The 25018-nt window shown below is 38.7% G+C and overlaps 1 protein-coding gene across 3 annotated transcripts in view; it reads left to right on the forward strand.

The window, feature by feature from the left end:
• The window catches only part of LOC131160245 (uncharacterized), a 94807-nt gene that overhangs the window by 23912 nt on the left and 45877 nt on the right, over window positions 1–25018 (forward strand). For all 3 annotated transcript variants that reach the window (XM_058115687.1, XM_058115686.1, XM_058115685.1), the window contains exons 8-9: window positions 7794–7895; window positions 9560–9647. In XM_058115687.1, the coding sequence (XP_057971670.1) occupies window positions 7794–7895; window positions 9560–9616 (159 nt within the window). In that variant the 3' untranslated portion in view covers window positions 9617–9647. The remainder of the gene's footprint in view (window positions 1–7793; window positions 7896–9559; window positions 9648–25018) is intronic.

Below are 25018 nucleotides of genomic sequence, written 5' to 3' on the forward strand. Positions count from 1 at the left end.
CTTGGGTAATGTCAGTATTAATTATTGAACTTCTCTCTTGAAATGTTTGGGGGCTAGGGAGTAGTAGAAAGCGTAGAGTAGTGAAAGAGTTAATCAATAGCATGGTTTTCAAAATGGGACCAGCGACCAACCTAGTAAAGCCACTAGGTTGGTCGAACCGGTAATATAATTAATAATTTAATACACACACACACACACACACATGTATGTATGTATGTATGTGTCTGTGAGAGTTAAAATATACTCTTTAATTCTTTATAAATTATAATAATTAATATAAAATAATAAATGATTAATAACACAACTTAAAATTTGTATTGCTTTTCTTATTGTTAAAAAATTGTGAAATTTATTATAATAATATTTTGATTATATAATATTAATGAATAAAATGTATTCAATTAAATCACATGAATAAACACTACTTATATATTTTTCAGGAAAACCACAACACAAGGTTTGTGTCGATGCGGTGGTAGAAGCCATAATGCTCTTTCAAGGGGTATAGGGTTCAAGTCTTGACTCCTCCCCACATTTCCCATTATTGTTATAAAGACCCTAGGTCAACCCAGTTGAACCGTCCGGTTTGGCTGAGTTAGGATGAGTCAACTAGTTCCAGCCGAGTTGACCGTAGTCCATGCCAAAACTGTTTTCATGACATGATCCGAATTGACCTAGTGACTGGTCTTGGTTAAGCCGAGTCGGATCGGACGGTCTGGTTTGGTGTTAAAAACCATGATCAATAATGTTGCTTTTGATACCCTTTTCCTTCAAGAATCTAAAGTAGGGGTGGTGGATAGTTTTCTGGCAAGGGGTGTTCAATATTCTAGGCTCGTGGATTTTGGGTGTTTCGCCATTCCTTTGGAGCATTTGAGGGTTATATTATTGTGTGGGGTATAATTTATCTAGGATTGCGTAGTGTGATCTTTTTCTCTGCCTATGTTGTTAGAAGTGTTGGTTTTTGGGATTGGCGGTTCATGCCTGTTTATAGGCTCTCATTGTCTTCCATGTTGTTTCTCTTTTTGATAAATTGACTAGTCTCTTCAGCCTTTTGTAGCCCACATTGGGTGGTTGGAGGGGATTTCAATGTCATTTGGCTGGCTGGTGATAGGTTATGGGTTTCTTGGGTGACTAGTAGTATAAGGATGTTCGACTCTTTATTTGGGATTGTGAGCTTATTGATATCCCTTTGGCTAATGGTCAGTTCATCTGGTGGCTTTGGGCGGTAGATTTGCTTCTTCTCGTATAGATCGTCTCTTGGTTATTGGTGATGGGGAAGTCATTTTTCCTATGTGTTGCTTAAGAGGTTTCAGGTAGACCGATTTCAGATCGCGGTGTTGTTGAATTCCAATCCCATTCAAAAAGGTCTTTACCCTTTTAGATTTAAAAATGGTGGTTGATGCATCCTTCTTTTAGGCAATGTGCTAAAAATTTGTGAAGGATTGTTTTCTAGGATGGGTGGGTTTAAAATTTATGGATAAATTGAAGTTTGTGAAAAATAATTTGGAAGTGTGGAATAAAGATCTTTTAGTAACATAAACAAAAGGAAGATTGTTATTGTTGTTGAGAATGAGTGTTTGATAGATGGGAGGAGTGCGATTTGGCTGGTGAAGAAGATAGGCTAGAAGGTGTTGCCTAGTAATAACTACTTGGATTTGATCCTTTTCCGAAAAGGTACTGGTTGGAGACAAAGTCTAAGGTTAAGTGTGTGAAGGAGGGGGACCATAACACCAAGTTGCTCCATAGGGTGGCCAGCAGAAGGAGGAGGAAGAGCCTTGTTAAGGAGTTAAGAGTTAGATTCAGGGAATGTGGTGTAGACCAAAGCATATCAGGGAGGCAATTATGGATTTCTATAGGAAGTTAGAGTGTACAGGTAGATGTTAGAGGGTTTTGATTGGAGTTTTATTGGTGAGGACCTAGTTGTTTGGTTAGAGAGACCATTCCATATGAGGAGGTGATGTAGGACAAGAAGCGGTCTTGGGCAGATCCTTGTTGGAGAGTAATTAAGAAGAATTGGATTGATGGTTGTTGGGTTTAGTTAGTAGTTATTAAATGTTTAGTATTAATTAGTATATGATTATGTGTACTTGGGGGTGGTTTGTAATATTTGTGTAATTCAGGGGTTTGTTTGTAGTTTCATGTAATGTTAGGGGTATATCTGTAATTTCATGTCGTAGAGGCTTTCTTATAAATAGTGAGTGAAAGCCATGTTGTAGACAGTTGTTGAATTTGAATTGAGTTGTGAATATGAGTTCCCCCTTGTATCTCTCTCCTGGCTTCCCCTTCCTCCTCAATTTCTTCTAGTCTCTCCATGGCAGCCGATCTTTGGTTCTGCCCCAGCATCATTTGGTATCAGAGCCCAATATCAAATTCTGTTCTTCCATTTCAGTCGTCCCATCTTTCCCTTCTCTCTTCTCTTCTACAATGTTCTTCTCTCCTTCTTTTCTTCTAGTTCTCTCTTAATTCTCCCAACTCTCTATTTCTGATTCTCTTCTTCTTCTTCTTCTTCTTCTTCATCTTCCATTCTCTCCATTAATCACTCCCCCTCTCTGTTAGTCTCTCATCTCATAATCTCTGTTATGAAATTTCAGTATTTAAAAAATAAAAAAAAAACCACCGAAAAGAAGTTTCTTAACAAATTGCAAAATTCCAGTCATGTCCCCAAATTTTTGAACTCCACTTTCCAGCGACCATCCTGTAACGCCACCCACACCCTCAGTGACAGAACACCGTGACCCCCCTTCCCCACAATTTCATCATCTTCCAAACACTGCAAAGGCCCCTTGTGCCGGTGGAAGGTTGGCCAGCTGACTGCCCTTCGAAATTCCCAACATCCTGTACTTTTCTCATCACTCCACCAGCACTGATGTAATCCTATCACCAGATCTACGCTCAACTGAAATTTTGTCACTGGCATACTGGTTCCAGTTTCGCGAGAATTTGCTCCGCCACGATGTTTAAAATTTCTTCCATGACATTTTAATCTGTGACATTATATTCTGTGGACCTGCTACTTTGCAAGCAAGCATGATAATTTGACACGGAATTCTTGAAATTGAAGAATAAGTGTACCATTGGAACTTTGGAGTGTGGATTTGTCACTGCCAGCAATAAAAAGTCAGTTTGCATCGCCATGTTTGCTAGTTTTCTTTGTGAATTTGTTTCATTTCAGCATGACAATCAATATCAAAGGTACATTGAAGATAATTTTTGAGAAGGGCGCAAGGCTTGTGGGCAATTTTTGTTAAGGCTTATGGTGATATATAGTTGCAGCATATATGAATAAATCCAGCAATAGGGCGACAGCTTACTGGGAAAATGAATGGCTTTTGTCATACTCTTAGCAAAATATTAAGCCATTCCACACCTTTCTTGAGTTTGGGGAAAAAGTATGCAAATTCCTTTTTTATGGAAGATGTCCTATGAATGTTGTTTCTACAAATGGAGTCATTCGTACGCAACTTCATCCGGAACCCCATCCAAAGCCTTATGACATATCTTGAATTGATAACACTACCTTATATGTTTGTGAAAGATGTTTGGTTCCTATCCATATGGGTGACTATTTTGATAATATTTGGTGTGATATCACACCCATGAATATTGGCCATGTACTCCTTGGTTCTCAATGGTTGGATGATTTGGCTGTGATCCAAGGACTTGAGAACACATAGGTCTTCCACCATAATAGAAAAAAATCATTTTGAAGCCTGCTCTACCAATCAACCAACACAAAGAATCAGCCATAGCAACTGAGCTTGAAGATACTACGAGCAAGGAAATGCAAGTGTCTAAAGACATCCAAAGTCATTCAGACATTCCTATCGTTGAGTTTGTCATACTTGATATGTTCATTGCTGCTAATTCTCAAGTCAAGTCAATAGTATAAGCACTGGTTTTTGAAGAATCCAAGTTTGCTTCTCACTTTTGATCCTAAATCATTTCAAAATTTGAGGCTGAACTTTTTCTAACTAGAGGAGAGTTGATGTAGGACAAGAAACAAGGCCTAGGGAAGATCCTTGTTGGGGAATACTTAAGAAGAATTGGATTGATGATTGTTTGGTTTAGTTAGTAGTTTATTGTGTTTAGTATTAATTAATATATGATTATGTGTATTTGGGGGTTTGTAAATTTGTGTAATTTAGGGGTTTGTTTGTAGTTTCATGTACTGTTAGGTGTATATGTGTAATTTTTCATGTCTTAGAGGCTTTCTTATAAATAGTGTGTGAAAGCCATGCTTTGGATAAATATTGTTGAATTTGAATTAAGTTGTGAACATGAGTTCCCCCTTGTATCTCCTCTCTCCTCCCTTCTCCTTTCCTCAATTTCTTCTAATCTCTCAATGGCTGCAGATCCTTGATGCTGCCCTTGCATCAGGAGGTTGCAAAGAGGGGGGGGGGGAGTGTTTGAGGTGGAGAGGGATAAGGCTCCCTGGCTTGATGGTTATACAACAACTTTTTTTTTTTTAGGATAGTTGAGAGGTGATTCGGGAGGATATTATGAGGTTTTTCAAGAGTTCCATAAGATGGGGTGGTGGGGAAGAATGTAAATTCTACTTTTATTGCTCTTGTTCCTAAGAAGGAGCCATTCTAAGAAGGCGAGAGACTATCAATCGGCTTGGTTACTGGTTGCTACAAAATTTTGGCTAAGTGTTGAGTGGTGTTGGAGAGAGGGGGGGGGGGGGGTAGAGGATGCAAGGAGGAGGAAAGGGAGGAGAATTCTACTCAAATTGGATTTTGAAAAAGCCTATGAAGGGGTGAGCTGGGGTTTTCTAGATGAGATGATGGCTAAGAAGGCTTTGGAGAGTGATACGGAACCCCAAGAATGAACGTCCGGAGACCTCAAATCAGATTTATCAAAACCCCAAACCCAAAATAAGATTCAACATGGCAGTGGATCCTTTACCTATTGCTTGACGCGAAGCACAAACCAAGAATATCAAATTAATGGATGAACGCCACAAAGGTAGCACCTTTGATAAGTTCGGTGAAAGTTCAATGAAGAACTTGAAGAGAAATAAACCTCACTTGTAATTGTATTTAGCCAAAAATAATCAACCTCTAATACAATAGAGAGTTGGCTACTTATTGAAAATAAAAGAAACCCATGACATCAGTTTGGCCAATAAAAATAGGCTATGACATCAATTTGGCCAATAAAATAGCCCCACATTACCTTAAGCATGCCATGTCATTTAATGAAACATGTGCAAGTCACATGTCATGCTTAATTGACACAATTGGCCCACTATTTAGTCCATAAAAATTCCCCAAACAGCCCTTATTGGCTTAAGGTTCCAGCTTCACACGTCTTTAGACAATTTACCATCTTAGGCTCTTCAAGAAAGTCCTTTTCTTTAGTGTCCATGGCCCTCATTGACTCTTGCTCAAGCAACTTCTCGATTAGTCCTTGCATAGCCTCCTTGACCTTCTTGGCTCTAGCTCTTGTGATGGGTCTGCTTGGCATGTGCATATCATTGTGTGCAATCGGAGCTTGTGGGTTTATATCAGAGAGGCCTTGAGGAAATTGATTAAATGGTGTTTATCCATGCTGACTATGTTTGTCATAGTGAATGGTCAACCAAGGGAGTCTTTGAGGCCTTGAGGGGGTTGAGAGAAGGGGGATCCCCTCTCCCCTTTTCTATTCACACTAGCAGTTGATCTATTGAGTAGGACAATTAGCCATGCTCAAGACCTTTATGTGATTCATGGCCATAAGGTATGCAGGGAGGTGGTTGTATTGTCCCATCTTCAATTTTGCTGATGATACCCTTCTTTTGCTCGAAGATGGAGTTATGAAAATTTGAAAAATTTTAACTGTGAAAATTTTGAGAAAATTTCAGGATTGAAGGTCAGCATGTCTAAGGGTGAGGGGCAGGTATTTATATGGCGAGGGGTGAGTTAGAGGGTTTTTTGCATTTGACTTATTTGGGTCTTCCTCGGAGGCAATCCTAATTCCTTTATTTTTAGGATCCGGTGGTGGAGACAGTAGGTAGTAGGTTGGGGGGCTGGAAGAGGGCGTATTTATCGTTAGGAGGTCGCATTGCTGTCATCAATGCTGCTCTTTCTAATATTCCTGTTTATTTTCTCTGTTTTTAGAATTCCTATGAGTGTGGCTGCTGCACTGGAGGGGCTTATGAGAGTTTCTTTGTGATCAGGGGAATGGGAGAGGAGAAGAGGTACCATCTTGTTAGCTAGGATAAGGTTAGAATACCCAAGTCTGAAGGGGGTTTGGGCCTCAGGAATGTGGTCAAAAATATTTCTTCGGTTGGGAAGTGGCTATCAAGATTCTCATCAGAGGTTGACTCCTTATGGCACAAGGTTATTAGAAGCAAGTATGTACATCGGAATGGTTGGGACATTAGAGATAGTGGCAATGCTTGTCATGCAAGCCCTTGAAAGTTTATTTCCCAGGTTTCTTCTTTCTTCTACCTTCTTACCCCATTGCAAGCTGGAAACAGGAATCTCATTCGTTTTTTGAGAGGGCCATTGAGTGGGCGAGAGTTTGTTGGAGTCTTTGGTCCCCTTTTTTCAGACCGTCTTCCATTCATAATGCCTTGATTAATGCATTTTATTCTTTGGAGGGGGCTCTCTTTCTTGGGATTTTCACTTTTTCATAAATCTCAATGAAAGAGAGGTTGATGACCATACTGTTTTGTTGAGAGTGTTGGACTCTTTTGTTCCTCAAGTGACGAACGATTCAAGGAATTGGATCAAGGATGTTTTTGGTTCTTTTACCACAAAATCTTTTTTTTCTCATTTTGTTGAAAACCTCAAACCCTTCTTCTTTCACCTTTAATAGTTATATTTTGAAGGTGAAGGTTCCTTTCATGGTGAGGGCTTTCATGTTGACTATAGCTCTTAATAGGCTTAATACTAATGACTTTTTGCAGTTGAAGAGGCCTGCTAAGGTTTTCAGTTAAGATAAAGGTATTATGTGTTTAAAGTTGAGTGAAACCAGTGAACATTGGTTTCTCTATTGTCAGGTGGCTAAGCAGCTTTGGGCCAATCTGTTCTCAGTTTTTAGTGAGGAAATGGTGCTGCCACGGACTATTGACACTTCTTTGTTGATATGGAATAGAGGCATTGGGATGAGTAAGGAAGGGATGGTCTTGTGGAAATGCGCTGTTTTTGCCCTTTTTTTGGACTTTGTGGATCGAAAGGAATGCAAGGATTCTTAATGGAAAAATAATTCCTTCACATTTATTATGGCATAGGATTTTTTTATTTTTTTGCTTCCTTTTGGGCTCATTCTTTGGGTTTCTTTCAGGGAGTTTCATGGTTCGGTCTTCAGAGGGACTGGAGGGGGCCGTGTTGTAAACTGTTTTTCTGTTTGTTTTTAGGAGGACATCTCATCCATTGTTTTTTATGACTTTCTCTCTTCTCTGTTAAGGAAGTTCTTTTGCTATCAAAAGAAAAAAAATTCTGCATCTTGCATTTGAAATATAATGAATGAGTTCATGAGAGAGAGATGTTCATTTCCTTCATTGCAAACTGGAATAGGATTTTAGCAACCTTTTGCTCGTTAATGTTTTTGGGTCTTCTAAACTAAGAGCTTGTAGGGAGCAATGGCAAAATAAGGAAACGATTTTAGCCATCTCTGAAGTCAAATAATCTTAATATTTTTTCTTCATTGATGTGTGGACCAAAAGTTACCTGAAAATTAAACCCTCAATGGCATGTTGCTCTAACCCTTTTGCTCCTTTGGATTACTTTTTGTTCTTAGGTTCCAATTTCATCCCTTGACTCTGGCATCTTTTTACTATTTTGATCTGCATTTCCTGATCCTTTCAGTCGGGTGTTTCTGAGGTTATCTATTTTGTGGAGAAGAGATTGAGTAATTCAGACACTGCTTATGTTGCTTCTCACAGGCTACTATCAATGGCTGGTGTAAAGGTAAGCCTTGTTTACTGCTCAAATATTTCTTTAGAATTTTTGATTTTTTTTTTCATTAAAATTGTTCTCTTAAGTTATCTGGGCTGGAGACCAGGTGAAACAGATGCTTCAAGCTTAAACATGCATCCACTCGCACAATAGTTCCAGAACTTAACATTAGTTGGCGCAGGGGTGCATGTTATTACTTAAGTCCATTGACACCCTAATATGTGGCCTACCTAATGCTAAATAACTAATTTTGGAAGCTCATGAGCTCCTTTCATGTCCTGCCAAATGTTATTTTTCAAATTTTCAAATAAATAATAATTTATAATTTTTTATGACAAAAATCATTAATAACTAAACAAAAGTACTGGAATTAATAATTTATAATTTACTTTATGACTAAATTGATTTCTTCTGCTTTGAGATGGGAGCTCAGCCTGAAACTTCACAACTTCTGTTTCATTTCCTTATGATTTTATAAATAACTTTACATGATAAATTCTAATAATTGCATCGATTTCTTCCACCTTTATATGGGAACTCAGATGAATTTTTTCATGTTGTCCCTTTGACTATACCATCCCCACAATTTAGCAGAGAGCGTCCCCAGACCACAAGGCTCCTCCCACTTTGTGAGGGTAGGGTTGTCAGATTATACGCAGCCTTACCCTTACTTTTATACAGAGAGACTATTTCCTTGGACTTGAATCCATGACTAGTCGGTCATAGAGAAGCAACTTTACTGTTGATCCAAGGCCTGCCCTCATCCTTATAGTTTAATATTAAATCATAAATTTTAAACTCCAAGCATTGGGTGGGTTACCACCCAGTTTCACTAAGAATGCATGCAAGTAAGGCCTGCATTGAACAGCTGGGGAGCAAATGTTACTCGACAGTACAAACCGTTTGGCTGGAAAGTAATATTTGATCTAAAATCAATTTGAGGAAGGCTCAACAGCCCAGATTTCCTTTAAAACTGGGTTTAGGTTTAAGTTCACTTCCCAATTCCAGAACTGTCACTTACCATCCCTCAACTTTGAACAGTTGGGTGTATTTTTGGATCCAATGCCTTTAAATTGTTTTTTTTTTTTTCGAATGAAATCATAAGTTAGTACCTATAGTATTAAGTGAAATCTATTTTATTCCCTATACTTGTAGTTAATACAATTAAAGACTTGTATTTACCGATTTCATGCAATTATTTTTGTCATCCTAATTAAATTAAAAATATTAGTGAATTTTCCTTACATATATAAAATGTGGAATTGACATTATATGTTGTATCATAATATTTGTTAGGAACCTGCAAAAAAAAAATTTCAAGAAGTTTTATTTGTGAGATCATGGCTTCAAGTACATAATTTCTATAAAATAATTCAAAAATAATATATATATTTTTTATTTTTTATTTTTGTAACCAATAAATTCTAGGGCCCAAATGAGTCAAATAATCCATAGGATGGAGGAGCTTTTTCTTAATTTCAACCATCCAATTCATAATCATTTAATTAGTTTTAGATGATAGCTTTAATCGAATAAAATTAATGAGTACAAGTCCTTAACTGTACTAATCAAAAGTATAGGGACAAAAAATATATTTCAGTTAACAGTACAAGGACTACCTTATTATTTCACTCTTTTTAAAATTTTTTTAAACAAACCCACTGACGTAATTGTAGGTCAGGAAACATCAACCACAGATGGAGCAGATTTTAATCAAGTTTGAGGAGCGCTAGAACTCTTGGACTTGTCAGCGATGACTTCTAGGTATGTTTGATAGTTTTTAAGTTAAATAAATTGTTACTCCCTTTTTTCTTCTTCCCTTGTAGTGATGAATTTTCATTATGGTCCCAGTGGTAGTTTGATCCTTACAATTTCCTCCTTGCCCTCTTAGTTGATGAAAATGTGTTAAAAGTTTGTACACAGTTACAACTTATTTACATAATATTTTTGGCGGGGGGTCGGGGGTGGTTGCGGTGGGGGTTGCGGTGCTCCAAGTTTTTACCTGTCAAGTGGAATGTCATACCAAAGCTGAACCCAGGAATAAACAACTTATGAGAGAATTTCTTACGCATTGAATATGCCTGGCTATCAATCAAATGTTCAAAATGCTATGTTCGGGCACAATGATAAGCAATGCAAAACTTCAAAAAAAATGGATGGAAAAAACAAAAGAAGAGGAAGCTGAGCCCTGTCATAGGAAACGAAGCTGCTGAAGCTACATAATCAGCCAGTACACGTCAGAAATATCCAAACAAGAAAATGGGAGACCCAGTGCAGCAGAAAATTACTTACTGAAGCTTTGGCAGAGTTTTTAAAATAAGATGGTTTGGGTATTTGAAACGCAGACCTAGTAGAGCACTTGTGAGGAAGAGTGAGTAAGTTATTGTTTCTGACATAAAAAAGGAGTAGGGATAGACCTAAAATAACTTGTAATGAGACAGTGAGGAAAGATCTAATAACCCTTATATAATAGAGGAAAACATTCTTGATTGGGTGAATTGGAGGAAAAGGTTTCATGTAGCCAACCCCAGCTAGTGGGACTTGAGTTGTTGTTGATGATGATTATGAGAAGGATTCAACAAAAGAATCTGAAAATTCATATCATACTTGGAAGCATTCCACTAAAAAAGGAATCGCCCCACCTGGAGTTGATTCCAACCACCCTGATTACTCGCCAAAGTAGCTTCACCCAGTTCAAGCCTTGAGAAGGCCTCTTGCAGCAGAAGCATGCTAACCAATGAATTCACCCCTAAGCTTGAAAAAGTAGGAATACAAACTGTTAGGAAAAGGGGAGAAAGATGGGCAGGCCTCCAAAGAGCCTGACAATCCTGGGGAAACACCCAAACAGCCCAACAATGATGATTAGCATCAGCAGATGGAGCTAGGGGTGCACATGGTTCAACTAACCAAATGATTAGCCCCGAATTGTTAACCGAACCAAAATTTTGATTCGCTAGAAAAAATGAACTGAAATCGCACCATTTAAATTGGTTAACTGAAATTTAGTCAACCAGTATTTAGATCAATATCCAATGGTTAAGCAAACTAAACCGTAAGTATAATTTAAAACTTTAAAGTTACTACAAATCATATATTTTTTCATAATAATCAACATTTAAATTTAAAATATTCAAAATAAAAATTTTTGCATGAACATATTAAATCAATAAAACTTTTTAAATTTAAATTATTAAAATTTTATATAATATTATATCGAATATGTATTATATATATTTATAGTATATTGGTTTAGTTCAGTTAATTGTGGTTATTGAATGGCCGAACCAAAACCAAACCGATAACTGAAAAAATTAAAATTCCAAACCAAGACCAAATCAAAAAAATATTAAACCAATTTTTTAGTTCAGTTTGGTTCGATTTTCCATTTTGGTTTGGTTTTTTGGTTTTTCTTGCTCACCCCTAGCTGGAGCATAAGGGGTTTAATTACCCAATCAAACAGGAAGAGGTAAGAAGGTTGATTAAGTCAAATTATGTTCAGGTGATTGTCCTTTATGAAATAAAAATCAAGCTAGCAGCTTTGCCAAAAATGGCCAAAAAATATCCAAAAAATCAGATCTTCTTGCATAACTATAGCAATGGCTCAATTGCTAGAATCTGGGTGGACATAAATCCAAAAACCATCAAAATCTCAGAAGTCCATAAAACCCCACAAGCCATTTCTCTTCAGGCTCTATTGTAGGGCGTTAGTTGCTGGTTCACTTTCAATTGTGCTTCAAACAACTCTCAAGCAAGGATATCCCTTAGGAATGAGCTGTTAAATCTAAAAAAAATAGCAGATTGCAAACCGTGGTTTTTAATGTGGGACTCAAAACACTTAGGGATAGCTCAGAAAGCAGCAACCCTACCCCTGCAGGTAGCTTATCAAGAACCTCTGATTTCAGAAACTGCCTATTCTCCACAGGACTAGATGACCTTCACTCTCTTGACCCCCTCTTCACTTTGTCCAACAAAAGAGATGGAAGTGCCCATTGCAAGGAAATTGGATAGGGTGCTAGTCTCGTGTTTTTTGTGCCTTGGCATTTCCTAAAATGCTTTTAGATTTCATATCTCCAGGTGTACCTGACCACTGTCCAGCCATGTAAAAAATCAGGTCCAATAAGGAAGATCCCAGAACCAAATCCTCCTTCAAATCCCTTAACTATTTGGTCAAGCATGAAGATTTCCTCGACACAGTTGCAGAAACCTAGTCAGTTATCATAAATGGTTCCCCAATGTATAAACTTTGTCAAAAACTAAAGCTACTCAAACAGAACCTGAAAATTTTCCATCACAAGCACTTGACAAACATGAGGAGCATAATTGCTGAAGCTAGGTGATGTAGGATGAGAAGTGGGTATTTGGATGGATCATTTTGACCTAATTAGGAGGCCTATGTCAAAGAAAAGGGTGAATGGTTTATTAGGTATGAAATCCCAATGTGCTTACTTACTTAGTTGTTTAAGTATGTGTGTAGTTTGCTTGTATTATGATTATGTATGTTGGGGGCTTTTTTGTAGTAATTGTGTATTCTAGGGGTCTATTTGTAATGCAATGTAGTTTTAGGGATATGTGTGTCATTTCATGTGTTTAGAGGCTTTCCTATAAATAGCGTGTGAAAGCCATGATGTACACAGTTGTTGATGAATTTGAATTAAATTGAAAGCGAGTTTTCCCCCGGGTTTCTCCTCCCTCCTCCCTTCCCCTTCCTCTTCTGATTTCTCCATGGCTGCAGAACCTTGATGCTGCGCCTGCATCACCAGGGTTGATTTATCATAATCATGAGAATACCTGCTTGCTCATAACCCAGATGTGGCCCACAGCCAATGCCAAATTGGAACACCTAAATGGGATTTCTGAATGCAGAAGAAGAGACATTAATACAGAGCCGGAGTGAACTGGCTGAAACTAGGTGGCAAGACAACAGGTTATTCACTTTTTTAAAAATTTTTTTTTTTTTTTAATAGAAAAGAAGATACATTTATTGAAGAAGAAAGAAGGTACTAATAGGAGAAAGACCCTCCTGTAAAAGGAAGTAACCAAAATAGACTAGAAAACAATCAAAATGAATCTGCCTTCCTATCTTTTTGAATATCAGAGTAAGGCACTCTTTAAAAACTCCCAGCTGCAAAAGACCAGAGAGAAGCCAAGTACTGAATCCTATTCCAAAGCAATGCACCAGAATTCCTCTTTCCAGAAAACATATGAGCATTCCTTTTCATCTAAATTCCCCTTGAAACTGCAAAGATTAACCAAAACCTGTAAAAGAAAAATGTAATAATTTCTCCACTGAATCCAGGCAGCCCCAATTCTCCCCAAAAACAGCAAGTATCTTATTCCAAATCTCCCAAGAGAAGGAAGGCAAAAAATAGATGTGAAGCAGATTCTGAGCTATAAAAGCACAAGAAACAAACATCTGGAGATAATGCCTTCAAGGGCCTCCTACTTTGCAGCAGATTGTTGGTGCTAACTTTATCAAGAACAACCAACCAAGAAAACTTCCTACCCCTAGTTATGCACAAGGCAGTAAATAGTAACAGAGCCAAATCCCAGATCTACTCATTAAAAACCTCTGAAGGGAAGCATATTGAATCCCACAAGGACATCACTAATGAATTGCTATCATTCTACAAAAAATTCTCTTGGGCCCAAAAAAAAATGATGAGATTCATACCTACAATCCTGATTTTCTGAGAAAGGTCCTTCACTTCATATGGAGTGGAGAAGCAAAAGCCCAAGCAAGCAAAGAAGCAGACATAGATGAAATAGGGCAGGTGTTTTCTCCTTCTCTAATGACAAGGCATTTGGCCTGGAAGGATTCAATGCCAAGTTTTCTACAAATACTGCTGGCACATTTGGGAGATGAATGCACCCTATCATTGTTCAGAGAAGCAAAACTTCTAATGCAGAAAAATGTAGCTCTATTGGTATCAGTCCCTAAACAAAGAACCCAAACACAGCCAAGGATTTTAGACTTATCGCTTGTTGTAACCTAGAAACATGGAAACATGGCAAAATGTAGAAACACGGAAAACTTTGAAAAGTGTGAAGAGGCAAGAAAAAAAGATGTGAAAAAGGCTGTTAGTGATGCTAAAGATAGATCGAATAAAAGTAATAAAAAAAACAGACCATATAATAATTTATATGCTAGAATAGATGCAAAAGAAGGGGAAAGAGACATATTTGAACTATAATTACCTAGAGTGTGCTACGTTTTGGATTGTGGTATGGGTACAGGAACAGGGTATGCTACTTAAGTAGTACACAGTTCTTAGGGAAGTAGCTTAGTCGGTACGCCATTTTGGATTGTGGTACGCATGTACCACTTATTTGGGTCAATTAGTCAATATGTTATGTCGGATCGCAGTAGTTTAAATTTACTCAGGATGGAATGATTACCGGCTGTACTCAAATGGAGTTCTCCCTCTCTCCCTCTCTTAATCTCTTTCTCCCTCTCTCTATCTCTACCTGTCAGTTTGAATCCATTCACCATTGCGGCGACAAAAAATCCTCTTTTCTCTCTCCACTGCAGACTTTGCACTGTAGGAAGCCTTCTTCTCTCTCTCATCACAGGCTTTGCAGCAGCAGTTAGCCCTAGTGTTTCTCCTGCTGCAGGCTTCACAATAGTGGAAGCCCCTTCCTCTCTCTCTCTCTCTCTCTCTCTCTCTCTCTCGTCAGAGGCTTTGCAGCCACAAAAAACTCTCCTCTCTCCCTGGCAGGCTTTGTGGCAGCAATGAATATTTTTGCATGATTTCTGAAATTTGTAGTATTTTTGACATGATTTTTTTTTTTAAAAAAAGGTTAACAAATCCAGGACACCATTTTTGGGGAATTGGACCCCACCATCGTCAATCTATGATGCTGTTGACCCATGAATTGGTACGTATGATCCAGATCACAGTTCCAGGGTGTGGGTAGCAGTCCAGGTAACTATGATTTATACTTGCTAAATCTGGAGAAATAAAGAGCAAGGACTTAGATAATGTAAAATGTATAAAAAATGAAGATGATATTGTCTTGGTTTAGGAAGCAAACATAAAAGAAAGATGGTGAAGTTACTTTATGAAGCTATTTAATGAAAACCAAGTAGAAGGCTTAAACTTAAAATGAAAAATGAGGAAAAGGCTACAAATATAATATTTATTCACAAAATAAGACTTAAATAAGTTAAGTTTGCATAAAAAGAAGATGAAAAATGGAAAAGCTACAAGGATTGCATGAATTCCCAATTGAAGTTTGGAAATGCCTATGTGATAATGGAATTATATAGTTAGCTAATTATTGACACAATTATAAAAACTAAGAAAATGCTAGATGAATAGAGGCACTTTAATATGTATATAAAAAACTAAAGGTGATATTCAAAATTTTAGTAACTATCTTGGAATTAAACTTATTAGTCATACAATGAAACTGTGGGAAAGGGTAGTTGAACAAAAGTTGAGGTTAGAAATGAGGGTCTTAAAATCAATTTGGTTTTATGCTTAGGAGATTTACTACAAAACCTATGTATCTTTTGAAAAGATCAATTGAAAAGTTCAGGGAAAAAAAGGGGAGGGGGGGCTTGCGGCTTACATTGACTTAGAGGATTCTTATGATAGGATACCTAGGGAAGTTTTACGGTGGGTTTTAGGAAAAAAAAAGGAATATGTAATAGGAATTTTGATGTGATTAAGTATATGTATGATGGAGTAATGACTAGTGTTAGGACAAAGGTGTAGGGAACTTCCAATCACAGTACTTGTACATGGATCTACCTTGAGCCCTTGTCGTTTTGCACCAATGATGAATGAACTTACTAGGAGTATCCAAACTGAGGTTCCATGTTGTATGCTATTTGCAGATGATATTGTCTTGATTGATGAAACTAGGGGTGAAGTATAATCTAAGTTAGAATTATGGAGGGAAGCTTTACAATCTAGAGGTTTTAGGATAAGTAGAAATAAGATAGAATATATGAAATGTAATTTCAGTCATAGTAGGAGGAATATTTGAGAAAAGATTAAATTAGATGGTCAAAAAATTAATAGCAGTAGTAGATATCAATACGTTGGATCTATTATGCAAGTTGAAGCAGAAATTGAAGATGTAATACATAGATCTAAAGTAGGTTGGGTAAAATGGATTAGTGCTTTGTGTGTGCTATGTGATTGTAGAATACCTTTAAAATTAAAAGGGAAGTTTTATAGGATAACTATAAGACTTACTATTTTATATGGATTAGAATGTTGGAGAGCTAAGAAGCATCATATCCAAGAAGTAAATATTGCCAAGGTGGATGAGTTGTATAATGTTAAAAGATAAATTAAGAAATGAACATATTTGTAGTAAGTTAGGTGTAGGTCCTATAGAAGATTAGATGAGGAAGTGATGATTTAGATGGTTTGAGCATATGCAATGTAGGCCAAATAGTGCACTGGTGAGGAGTGAGCTAGCTACTACTAGGGGTAATAGTAGGGGTAGGGGTAGAACTAAAATAAATTAGAATGAGATAGGAATAAGGATTTGATAGCCTGAAATTATTAGAGGAAATTGCCCACGATCACATAAATTAGGAAAAAGGATTCATGTAGTTGATCCTTTTTGACCTTGGAAGTAGCTTTCAATGGATCCATTTAAAATGATTGAGTACGTTAGGTTTGTGATGCATTCCTTAACTCATCCTACAAATTTGTTGGTGTTTTGATACAATGAAGCAACTGGATAATGAAGTCTCTTTGTATGGATGGATTCAAATGCTTTCATCAAGTCCACTTTCAAAGAAAGTTTTGGGGGTTTGATAGCTAGGCGGTAATTATGGAGAAGCTCTTGTGCCATTAGGATGGTCATCATCTATGCTTCTGCCTTAAATGAATGATGTTTGATTGGGGCTAATGAAAGAAATGAGGCATTTTTGTAGCCTGTTAGTCATAACTTTGGAGATGAATTTGTACATGAGGTTGCAGCATGCAACAATAACAACAAACCAAGCCTAAAGTCCCACTAGGTGAGGTGACAAAGGGATCCCATATCCCTATATCTCTTTGTTTTGATAATGGAGTCATCATCTGAATCCTACAACATACCACAATCCATGGCAAGCTATCCTTCCATCCAAAGTGTTGCAAACTTAAAACTAACAAATTTATGCTTTGCAGGTGATGTTTTGACCTTAGTCAATTGGGGGGGGGGGGGGGGAGGGTGCACATTGACTATCAATAGGATCAACCACATTTTGTCTATGTTCTACAAAATCACTAGTCTCAAATACAATAATGTTAAATCTAAAATGTTCAGTATTGGTATCAAGGCTTAGATAGTCCAAACTATTGGAATCCCCGAAGGACATCTGCTAGTGAAATAACTTCATGTTCCCTTAGTAATCAAAAGGATTAGAAAAACGGATTGTGACCTTTTGATTGAGAAAATCTCTGCAAAAATATCTACAAGTGGACACATAAATATTAATCTTATACAGGTACACTCTAGTTAATCGAACCCATTCTCCAAAGCATCCAAGGCTTCTAGCCCACTGCTTTTTTCCTCCCTAAGTCACTCCTAAAGGAATTAGAAAGGAGATTTAAAACTTTCTTTGGAAAAGAAATGATTGGATGATGTAGTGTAACGACCCCAGTTTTTTGCTCTTTTTTTTTTGTTTTTTTCCCCACATACTATTAATACTCTAATACCATAAAACGTAGTCAAAGTCAACCCGGTCCCATAGGTGCTGGGGATTTACTTGTTTATACATACATGTCATCTAAGCAGCGGAACTATAATATACTTATGTACAATACCAGAGATTCACTGTTCTACATATACACATATATACCCCAAAAATCCATCCTACCTTCGACATGATTACTTACCCTGCAACTGGGGTAATACCAACGAACTCCTCTATCTCGGAGCTTGCTCCACTCATCTGTGGGGGTTTCTTGAAATATTTTTAATGTTGGGGTGAGACACCTCTCAGTAAGGGAAATAAACTAATATCAGTGTGTGACAACATAAGTTTTATCATATTATAAACATATATTGCAAATAATATAACTGTAATATGTATCTTAAGCTGTAACTGATATCAGATGAAAATCTCTACTTTTTAACAGAATCATACTATATCATAATGAATTTTTGTATCATTAAAATCATCTGTTAAATCTATATATTACTGAAATTATATCCTAGATGTATATCTGTATATCATGAATTCAACCCTCATGATTCGGGTTGTGCGGCTCGTAGGCTAGACTTAACGCTGGTTGGCCTACCAGGTTAAGTCAAACATGACATATCTATGCACGATTGCCCACCCGTTCCTGGCTTGCCCATCCTACCCTTCGATCCTACTCTCTGCGGGTTAACACACAGAGGGTATCTTGCCTACACTTCGGGGCTAATCGGCCTCCAACCCACACTTCCTGAATAATGTGGTTGCACTGTCGGCTATACACCAACCTGGTTCGCCCAGCCTACTCTCCGTCAACCTCTTGGGGGTCGGAACACAGTGGGTATCCTGCTCTTCGAATGGACATCTTGCTCTCTGATCTAGCTAGCTAGCAACGGTACCGTGCTCTTAACATACGTAACCATCCGAGTTTTGTTACTATATAATACATTTCACATAATATATTTCTGTTCATAAATAACATTTTCATATTCCTGAAATATAATCTGGCTTTTACATATTTCTGAATAAAAGCTGTCATTTCATAATTTCTAAAATAAAATCTCATATTAACACTGAACACGGCATTTGCGTCGACTGTCTTATCACGGCATCTACGCCGGCTATCATATCTCGGCATCTGCGCCGGCTATCATTACACAATATACTACAAACATCTAGAAGGACGTTCGTCGATGAGGACCTTGGGTTTGTCGACGAATTCCTGCTGATACCCCTTTTTATATAATTCCTTTCTCCTTTTCTTTTCCTTTATTCTCCCTTTTTCCTTATTTATTTTATTATTATATTTTTCGGGCCTCTACATTCTCCTCTCTTAAAAGTTTCATCCTCGAAATTTGCTGACTATTCCTACATCAACTTCTAAAGGAAAAATTCGTTGTACTTTTATTAATTACCCTCACTTATGGCGGAGGAATATCGTGATTACACATATGGTTCTAGGACACTACAATAACCAACCAAAATTCTTCCAAAACCATTATATCCTATAAACCAAAACATAATTTATTCATATATTATCCTGCATGGCATAAAATAAAATCAAAACTATGCTTACCTTACCTGAACTATTACCGTTCCTTTTCTAACTAATGCTGATTCCCATTGAACAGATGTGAGTATTTTTGTCGTATCTCCTCCTCTAGCTCCCACCAAGCTTCCTCCATTGCTTGATCCCTCCACAATACTTTCACTAGTGGAATTTTCTTGGTGCGCAACTCCTATTCCTTTCTATCCAGAATCTGTACTAGTATTTCTTCATATGTTAAGGTATCTCTAAGTTCCAACTCCTCATAACTGATCACGTGGGAGGGATTTGAGACGTATTTCCTCAGCATAGATAACATGAAATATGTCATGAATCCTAGATAGTGCTGGTAAAGCTAATCTGTATGCAACTAGACCCACTCTCTCAAGTATTTCAAATGGGCCAATGTACCTAGGGTTTAGCTTACCCTTTCTCCAAAACCTCATCACTCCCCTCATCGGAGCTACTTTCAAGAACACATGGTCTCCTTCATCGAATTTCAGTTTTCGGCGACGAGTATCTGCGTAGCTTTTTAGCCGACTCTGGGCTGCACAAATTCTGTCTCTAATAAGTCGGACTTTATCATATGTTTGCTGTACTAACTCTGGTCCCAAAACTCGCCTTTCACCCACTTCATCCCAGTATAGCGGAGAACGACACCTCTTAACATATAATGCCTCGTAAGGTGTCATTTCAATGCTGGCCTGCTAATTGTTATTATATGCGAATTCAACTTGCGGCATAAACTGGGTCCAACTGCCCCTGAAGTCCAGCACATATGCTCGTAGCATATCTTCTAGTATCTGGATCGTCCTTTCCGCCCGTCCATCCGTTTGAGGATGAAATGCTTTGCTGAATGATAGCTAAAACCTCAAAGCCTCCTGCAGACTTCTCCAAAACCGTGACGTGAATCGTGAGTCTCGATCTGAGATTATAGATATCAGCACACCATGGGGTCAAACTATCTCTTGAATATATAATTCCGCCAGCCTGCTCATGGAGTAGTTGACTTTAATAGGGAGAAAATGAGCAGTTTTCGTCAGCCGGTCTACAATCACCCAAATGGTGTTCTGCCCATGCAACGCTGGCAGTAACCCTGTTACGAAATCCATGGAAATATGATCCCACTTCCACTCAGGAATGTGGACTGGCTGCAACTGTCCCGTCAGTCTCTGGTATTCAGTCTTTACCTGCTGGCATGTCAAACATTACTCAACAAACTCGGCTCTCTCCCTCTTCATACCGCTCCACCAGAATGACTCCTGGAGGTCCTGATACATTCTAATGCTTCCTGGATGTACTGTGTAAAGAGATTTGTGCGCCTCCTCTAGGATAGTCCTCTTAATTTCAGCATCTGCAGGTACGTACAACCTAGTACGGAACCTCAGAGTTCCATCATCTGAAATATTAAACTCCTCTCCCTGTCCGTTCTGCACTTTATCCATCAGTTCTTCTAATTTTGCATCATTCCTCTGAGCAACTTTAATCCTCTTCTGCAGGGTAGGTTGTAGTACTAAGTTGGCAATAAATGCCTGGTGCTGACCCTCTACCAACTCCACATCGAGCCTCTCCAAATCCATTTGAATCGGATGCTGATTCATCCTTGCTGAAAGTGCTACCCCCATTGATTTCCGGCTCAAAGTATCATCCATCACGTTTGCTTTCCCCTGGTGGTAGCTAATGGTGCAGTCGTAATCTTTTATCAGTTCTAACCATCTCTTTTGCCTCATGTTTAATTCTTTTTGCGTGAAGAAATACTTTAGGCTCTTATAGTCAGTAAAAATTTAACACCTACCCCCAGAGAGATAATGTCTCCAAATTTTTAGTGCGTAGACCACCGCAGCTAACTCCAGATCATAGATAGGGTAATTCTTTTCATACTCCTTAAGTTGCTGGGAAGCGTATGCAATAACTCTCTCGTACTGCATCAACACACATCCGAGTCCTTTTAGGGATGTGTCATTGTATATAGCAAATTCATCCTCTCCTAATGGAATAGATAACACCGGTGCAATGACAAGCCGCTGTTTCAACCCCTGGAAACTCTGTTAACACTCGTCGGTCCAGTTAAACTTCACATTTTTCCTGGTGAGCCGTGTTAGTGGACCCGATAATCTAGAAAAACCATTCATAAAACGCCAGTAGTACCCCACCAGACTTAGGAAACTTCTGATCTCCTGAACATTTCCCGGTCTCACTCAATTCACCACCGCTTCTATCTTGCTTGGATCCACTGATATGCCATCCTCAGAAATCACATGTCCGAGGAAAGTGACCTGCTTCAGCCAAAACTCACATTTCTTGAACTTAGCATATAACTTCTTTTCTCTCAGTACTTGCAGTACTAGTCTCAGATGATTTTCGTGCTCTTCAAAATTCTTTGAATAGACCAGTATATCATCAATAAAAATAACAACAAACTGATCTAAGTATTGATGGAATACCTGATTCATCAAGTCCATAAACGCTGCGGGTGCATTAGTCAGACCAAATGGCATAACTAGAAATTCATAGTGGCCATATCTGGTCCTTAATGCTGTCCTCAGAATATTCTCTGCTTTAACTTTCACCTGATGGTACCCTGACCGAAGATCAATCTTGGAGTAGACTTGGGTTCCCTGTAACTTATCAAATAAGTCATCTATTCTAGGAAGATGATACTTATTTTTGATCGTCACTTTATTAATCTCCCTATAATCAATGCACATCCTTAGCGTTCTGTCTTTCTTCTTTACAAACAGCACTGGTGCTCCCCAGGGCGACACGCTGGGTTTGATAAACCCTTTATCTAACAACTCTTGCAACTGGTCTTTCAGCTCCTTTAATTCAGCTGAGGCCATTCTGTAGGGTGCCTTAGATATCGGTGCTGTTCTTGGAAGTAAATCCATGGCAAACTCAATCTCCCGATTTGGTGGTAAACTAGGCAACTCTTCTGAAAATACATCTGAAAATTTTTCGACTACCTGGAATATCAACAAATTTCAATTCTTTCTCTGGCATCTCTTTTATATAAACTACATATCCTTCACAATCATCCTGGAGTAGCTTCCTGGCCTGAATGACTGACACTAACTGTGGCGCACACGCGATCCCACAAATTTGAATTCATGCTCTCCCGGGGGTCTGAAGATCACCTCTTTTTGATGACAATCAATGCTGACGTAGTTAGCTGCCAGCCAATCCATACCCAATATCATATCGAATCCCTGTATGTCTAATACTACAAGATCGGTTGGTAAAATTTTTTCCTGAATGCCCATTGGATAGTTTTTAAGTACCCTTTCACATCTCACTACTGATCTAGTTGGCGTGGCTACTGACAAATCAGTATCTAACAACTATGTCTTGACTCCAGTTAGCTGGACATACCCTAATGCTATGAACGAATGGGTGGTACCTGAGTCAAATAAAATAACAACTTTATATGATAAAGCAATAATCATACCTGTCACGACGTTGCCTGCAGCCTCAGCATCTCCCGGCGTCAACGCATAGATCCTCGCCAGAGCTGTATTCCTCTGCTGCCCGCCACCCTGAGTGCCTAGATATTCCCTCCAAATGGTCTGGGAGTAGAAGCAGTACTATATTGCGCACGACAGTCTCGTGCTACATGACCCAATCCACCACATTGGTAGCGGACATTCTTCCCCGCTCGGAATTTTCCCTAGTGTCTCTTTCTACATGTAAGACAAACTGGATATGCCTACTCATCTTGAAGCTCCCATCTCCCAATCTTCTGCCTCGGAGCTTTATCATATCCGTCTTCCCTCCAAGGGCCTCGGCTAGACCTTACCTAGAATCCCAGAGGCGTGGGCCTCTTTCTCTGACTCGATGTCCCCACATCCCTTTGGCTGCTCTCCTCTGCCTTTGTGGCCCTGTCCACTAATTCGTAGAAACCCTGCACCTTTAGGACTGCCACCTGTTTATGAATGTCATGCCTCAAACCTCTCTCAAACATTCTCGCCTTCTTAACCTCATCCGGAATGATGTAGGGAGTAAAGTGTAACAGCTCGATAAACTTTGCTGCATATTTCTGAACCATCAGTTGCCCCTATGTCAGATTCAAAAATTCTGCTATCTTAGCTTCTCCAGTAGTGGGAGGAAAATAACGATCAAAGAACATCTCCTTGAATCGGTTCCACGTCATGACCACTGGTATGGGTCTCTGTTCCTCAAGCAACTTCACGGTTGTCCACCATCTCTCAGCCGCACCTGTCAACTTATACGTGGCAAAGAGGACCCTTTGTTCATCGGTGCAGTGAAGCACCGTTAGTATTTTCTCGATCTCCTGCATCCAGTTTTCGGCAACTATAGGATCAGCTCCTCCTGAAAACACCGGAGGATTCATTTTGGCGAACTTCTCTATAATGCAGCCCTGGTCTGTTGATGGTCCTCCTTGCTCCCTAGAGCTCTGTGCAATCTCAACCATAACCTGCTGAGGTACACTACGCAGAACTTAGTGTGAATCACTGCCGCCCGCACTAGAGGGGCCTGCACCATCATCACCACTAGCGTGAGCGCTGCTACCCTTATGGTCCATCTTGAAAAGGAAATAAACATAGTTTGAGGACTCTGTCTACATAACTTAACTAACATATTTATCTAACTGAAACCTCATATCATCAATTAACTTAACGTCCTTATTCTCAATTTAAGATTTAGTCTAGCAATTGAGAAACACAACCCATCAATAGTTTACTATAGCTTTCCTGAAATCGTTGCCTCAAGAAAGACACAGAAATCACTATGGAAATCCTGCTTCCCAATCACGGAACAAAACCCTAAATATTCATCTTAATTGGGACATTGACTCACTAAATTCTTGATTTATTCCTATATCTAGTATTGTTTTCGTTGTACACTAAAGTCTACAGAACCTAGCAACTTAGGCTCTGATACCAAACTTATAACGACCCTAGTTTTCTGCTTTTTTTTTTTTCCACATACTATTAATACTTTGATACCAAAAAACATAGTCAAAGTCAACCCGGACCAATAGGTACCGAGGATTTACCTGTTTATACATACATGTCATCTAAGCAGCAGAACTATAATATACTTAACTTATGTACAATATCAAAGATTCACTGTTCTACATATACACATATATACCCCAAAAATCCATCCTGCCTCCGACATGATTACTTACCTTGCAACTGGGGTAATACCAATGAACTCCTCTATCTCGGAGCTCGCTCCACTCGTCTATTGGGGTTTCCTAAAATATTTGTAATGTTAGGGTGAGACACCTCTCAATAAGGGAAATAGACTAATATCAGTGTGTGGCAACGTGAGTTTTATCATATTACAAACATATACTGCAAATAATATAACTGTAATATGTATCTTAAGCTATAATTGATATCATATGAAAATCTCTACTTTTTAATAGAATCATACTATATCATAATGAATTTTTGTATCATTAAAATCATCTGTTAAATCTGTATATTACTGAAATTATACCCTGGGTGTATATCTGTATATCATGAATTCACCCTTCATGATTTAGGTTGTGCGGTCCATAGGCTGGACTTAACGCTGGTTGGCCTACCAGGTTAAGTCAAACATGACATATCTATGCACGATTGCCCACCCATTCCTGGCTTGCCCATCCCACCCTCCGATCCTACTCTCTGCGGGTCAGCACACAGAGGGTATCCTGCCTACACTTTGGAGCTAATCGGCCTCCGACCCACACTTCCTGAATAATGTGGTTGCACTGTCGGCTATACATCAACCTCGTCCGCTCAGCCTACTCTCCGTTAACCTCTTGGGGGTTGGAACACAGTGGGTATCCTGCTCTCCGAATGGGCATCTTGCTCTCCGATCTGGCTAGCCAGCAACGATACCGTGCTCACTGAACATGGCATCTGCGTCGGCTGTCTTATCACGGCATCTGCGTCGGCTATCATATCTCGGCGTCTGCGCCGGCTATCA

Source organism: Malania oleifera, chromosome 7 (assembly GCF_029873635.1).
Source record: "Malania oleifera isolate guangnan ecotype guangnan chromosome 7, ASM2987363v1, whole genome shotgun sequence".
Classification (NCBI taxonomy): domain Eukaryota; kingdom Viridiplantae; phylum Streptophyta; class Magnoliopsida; order Santalales; family Ximeniaceae; genus Malania; species Malania oleifera.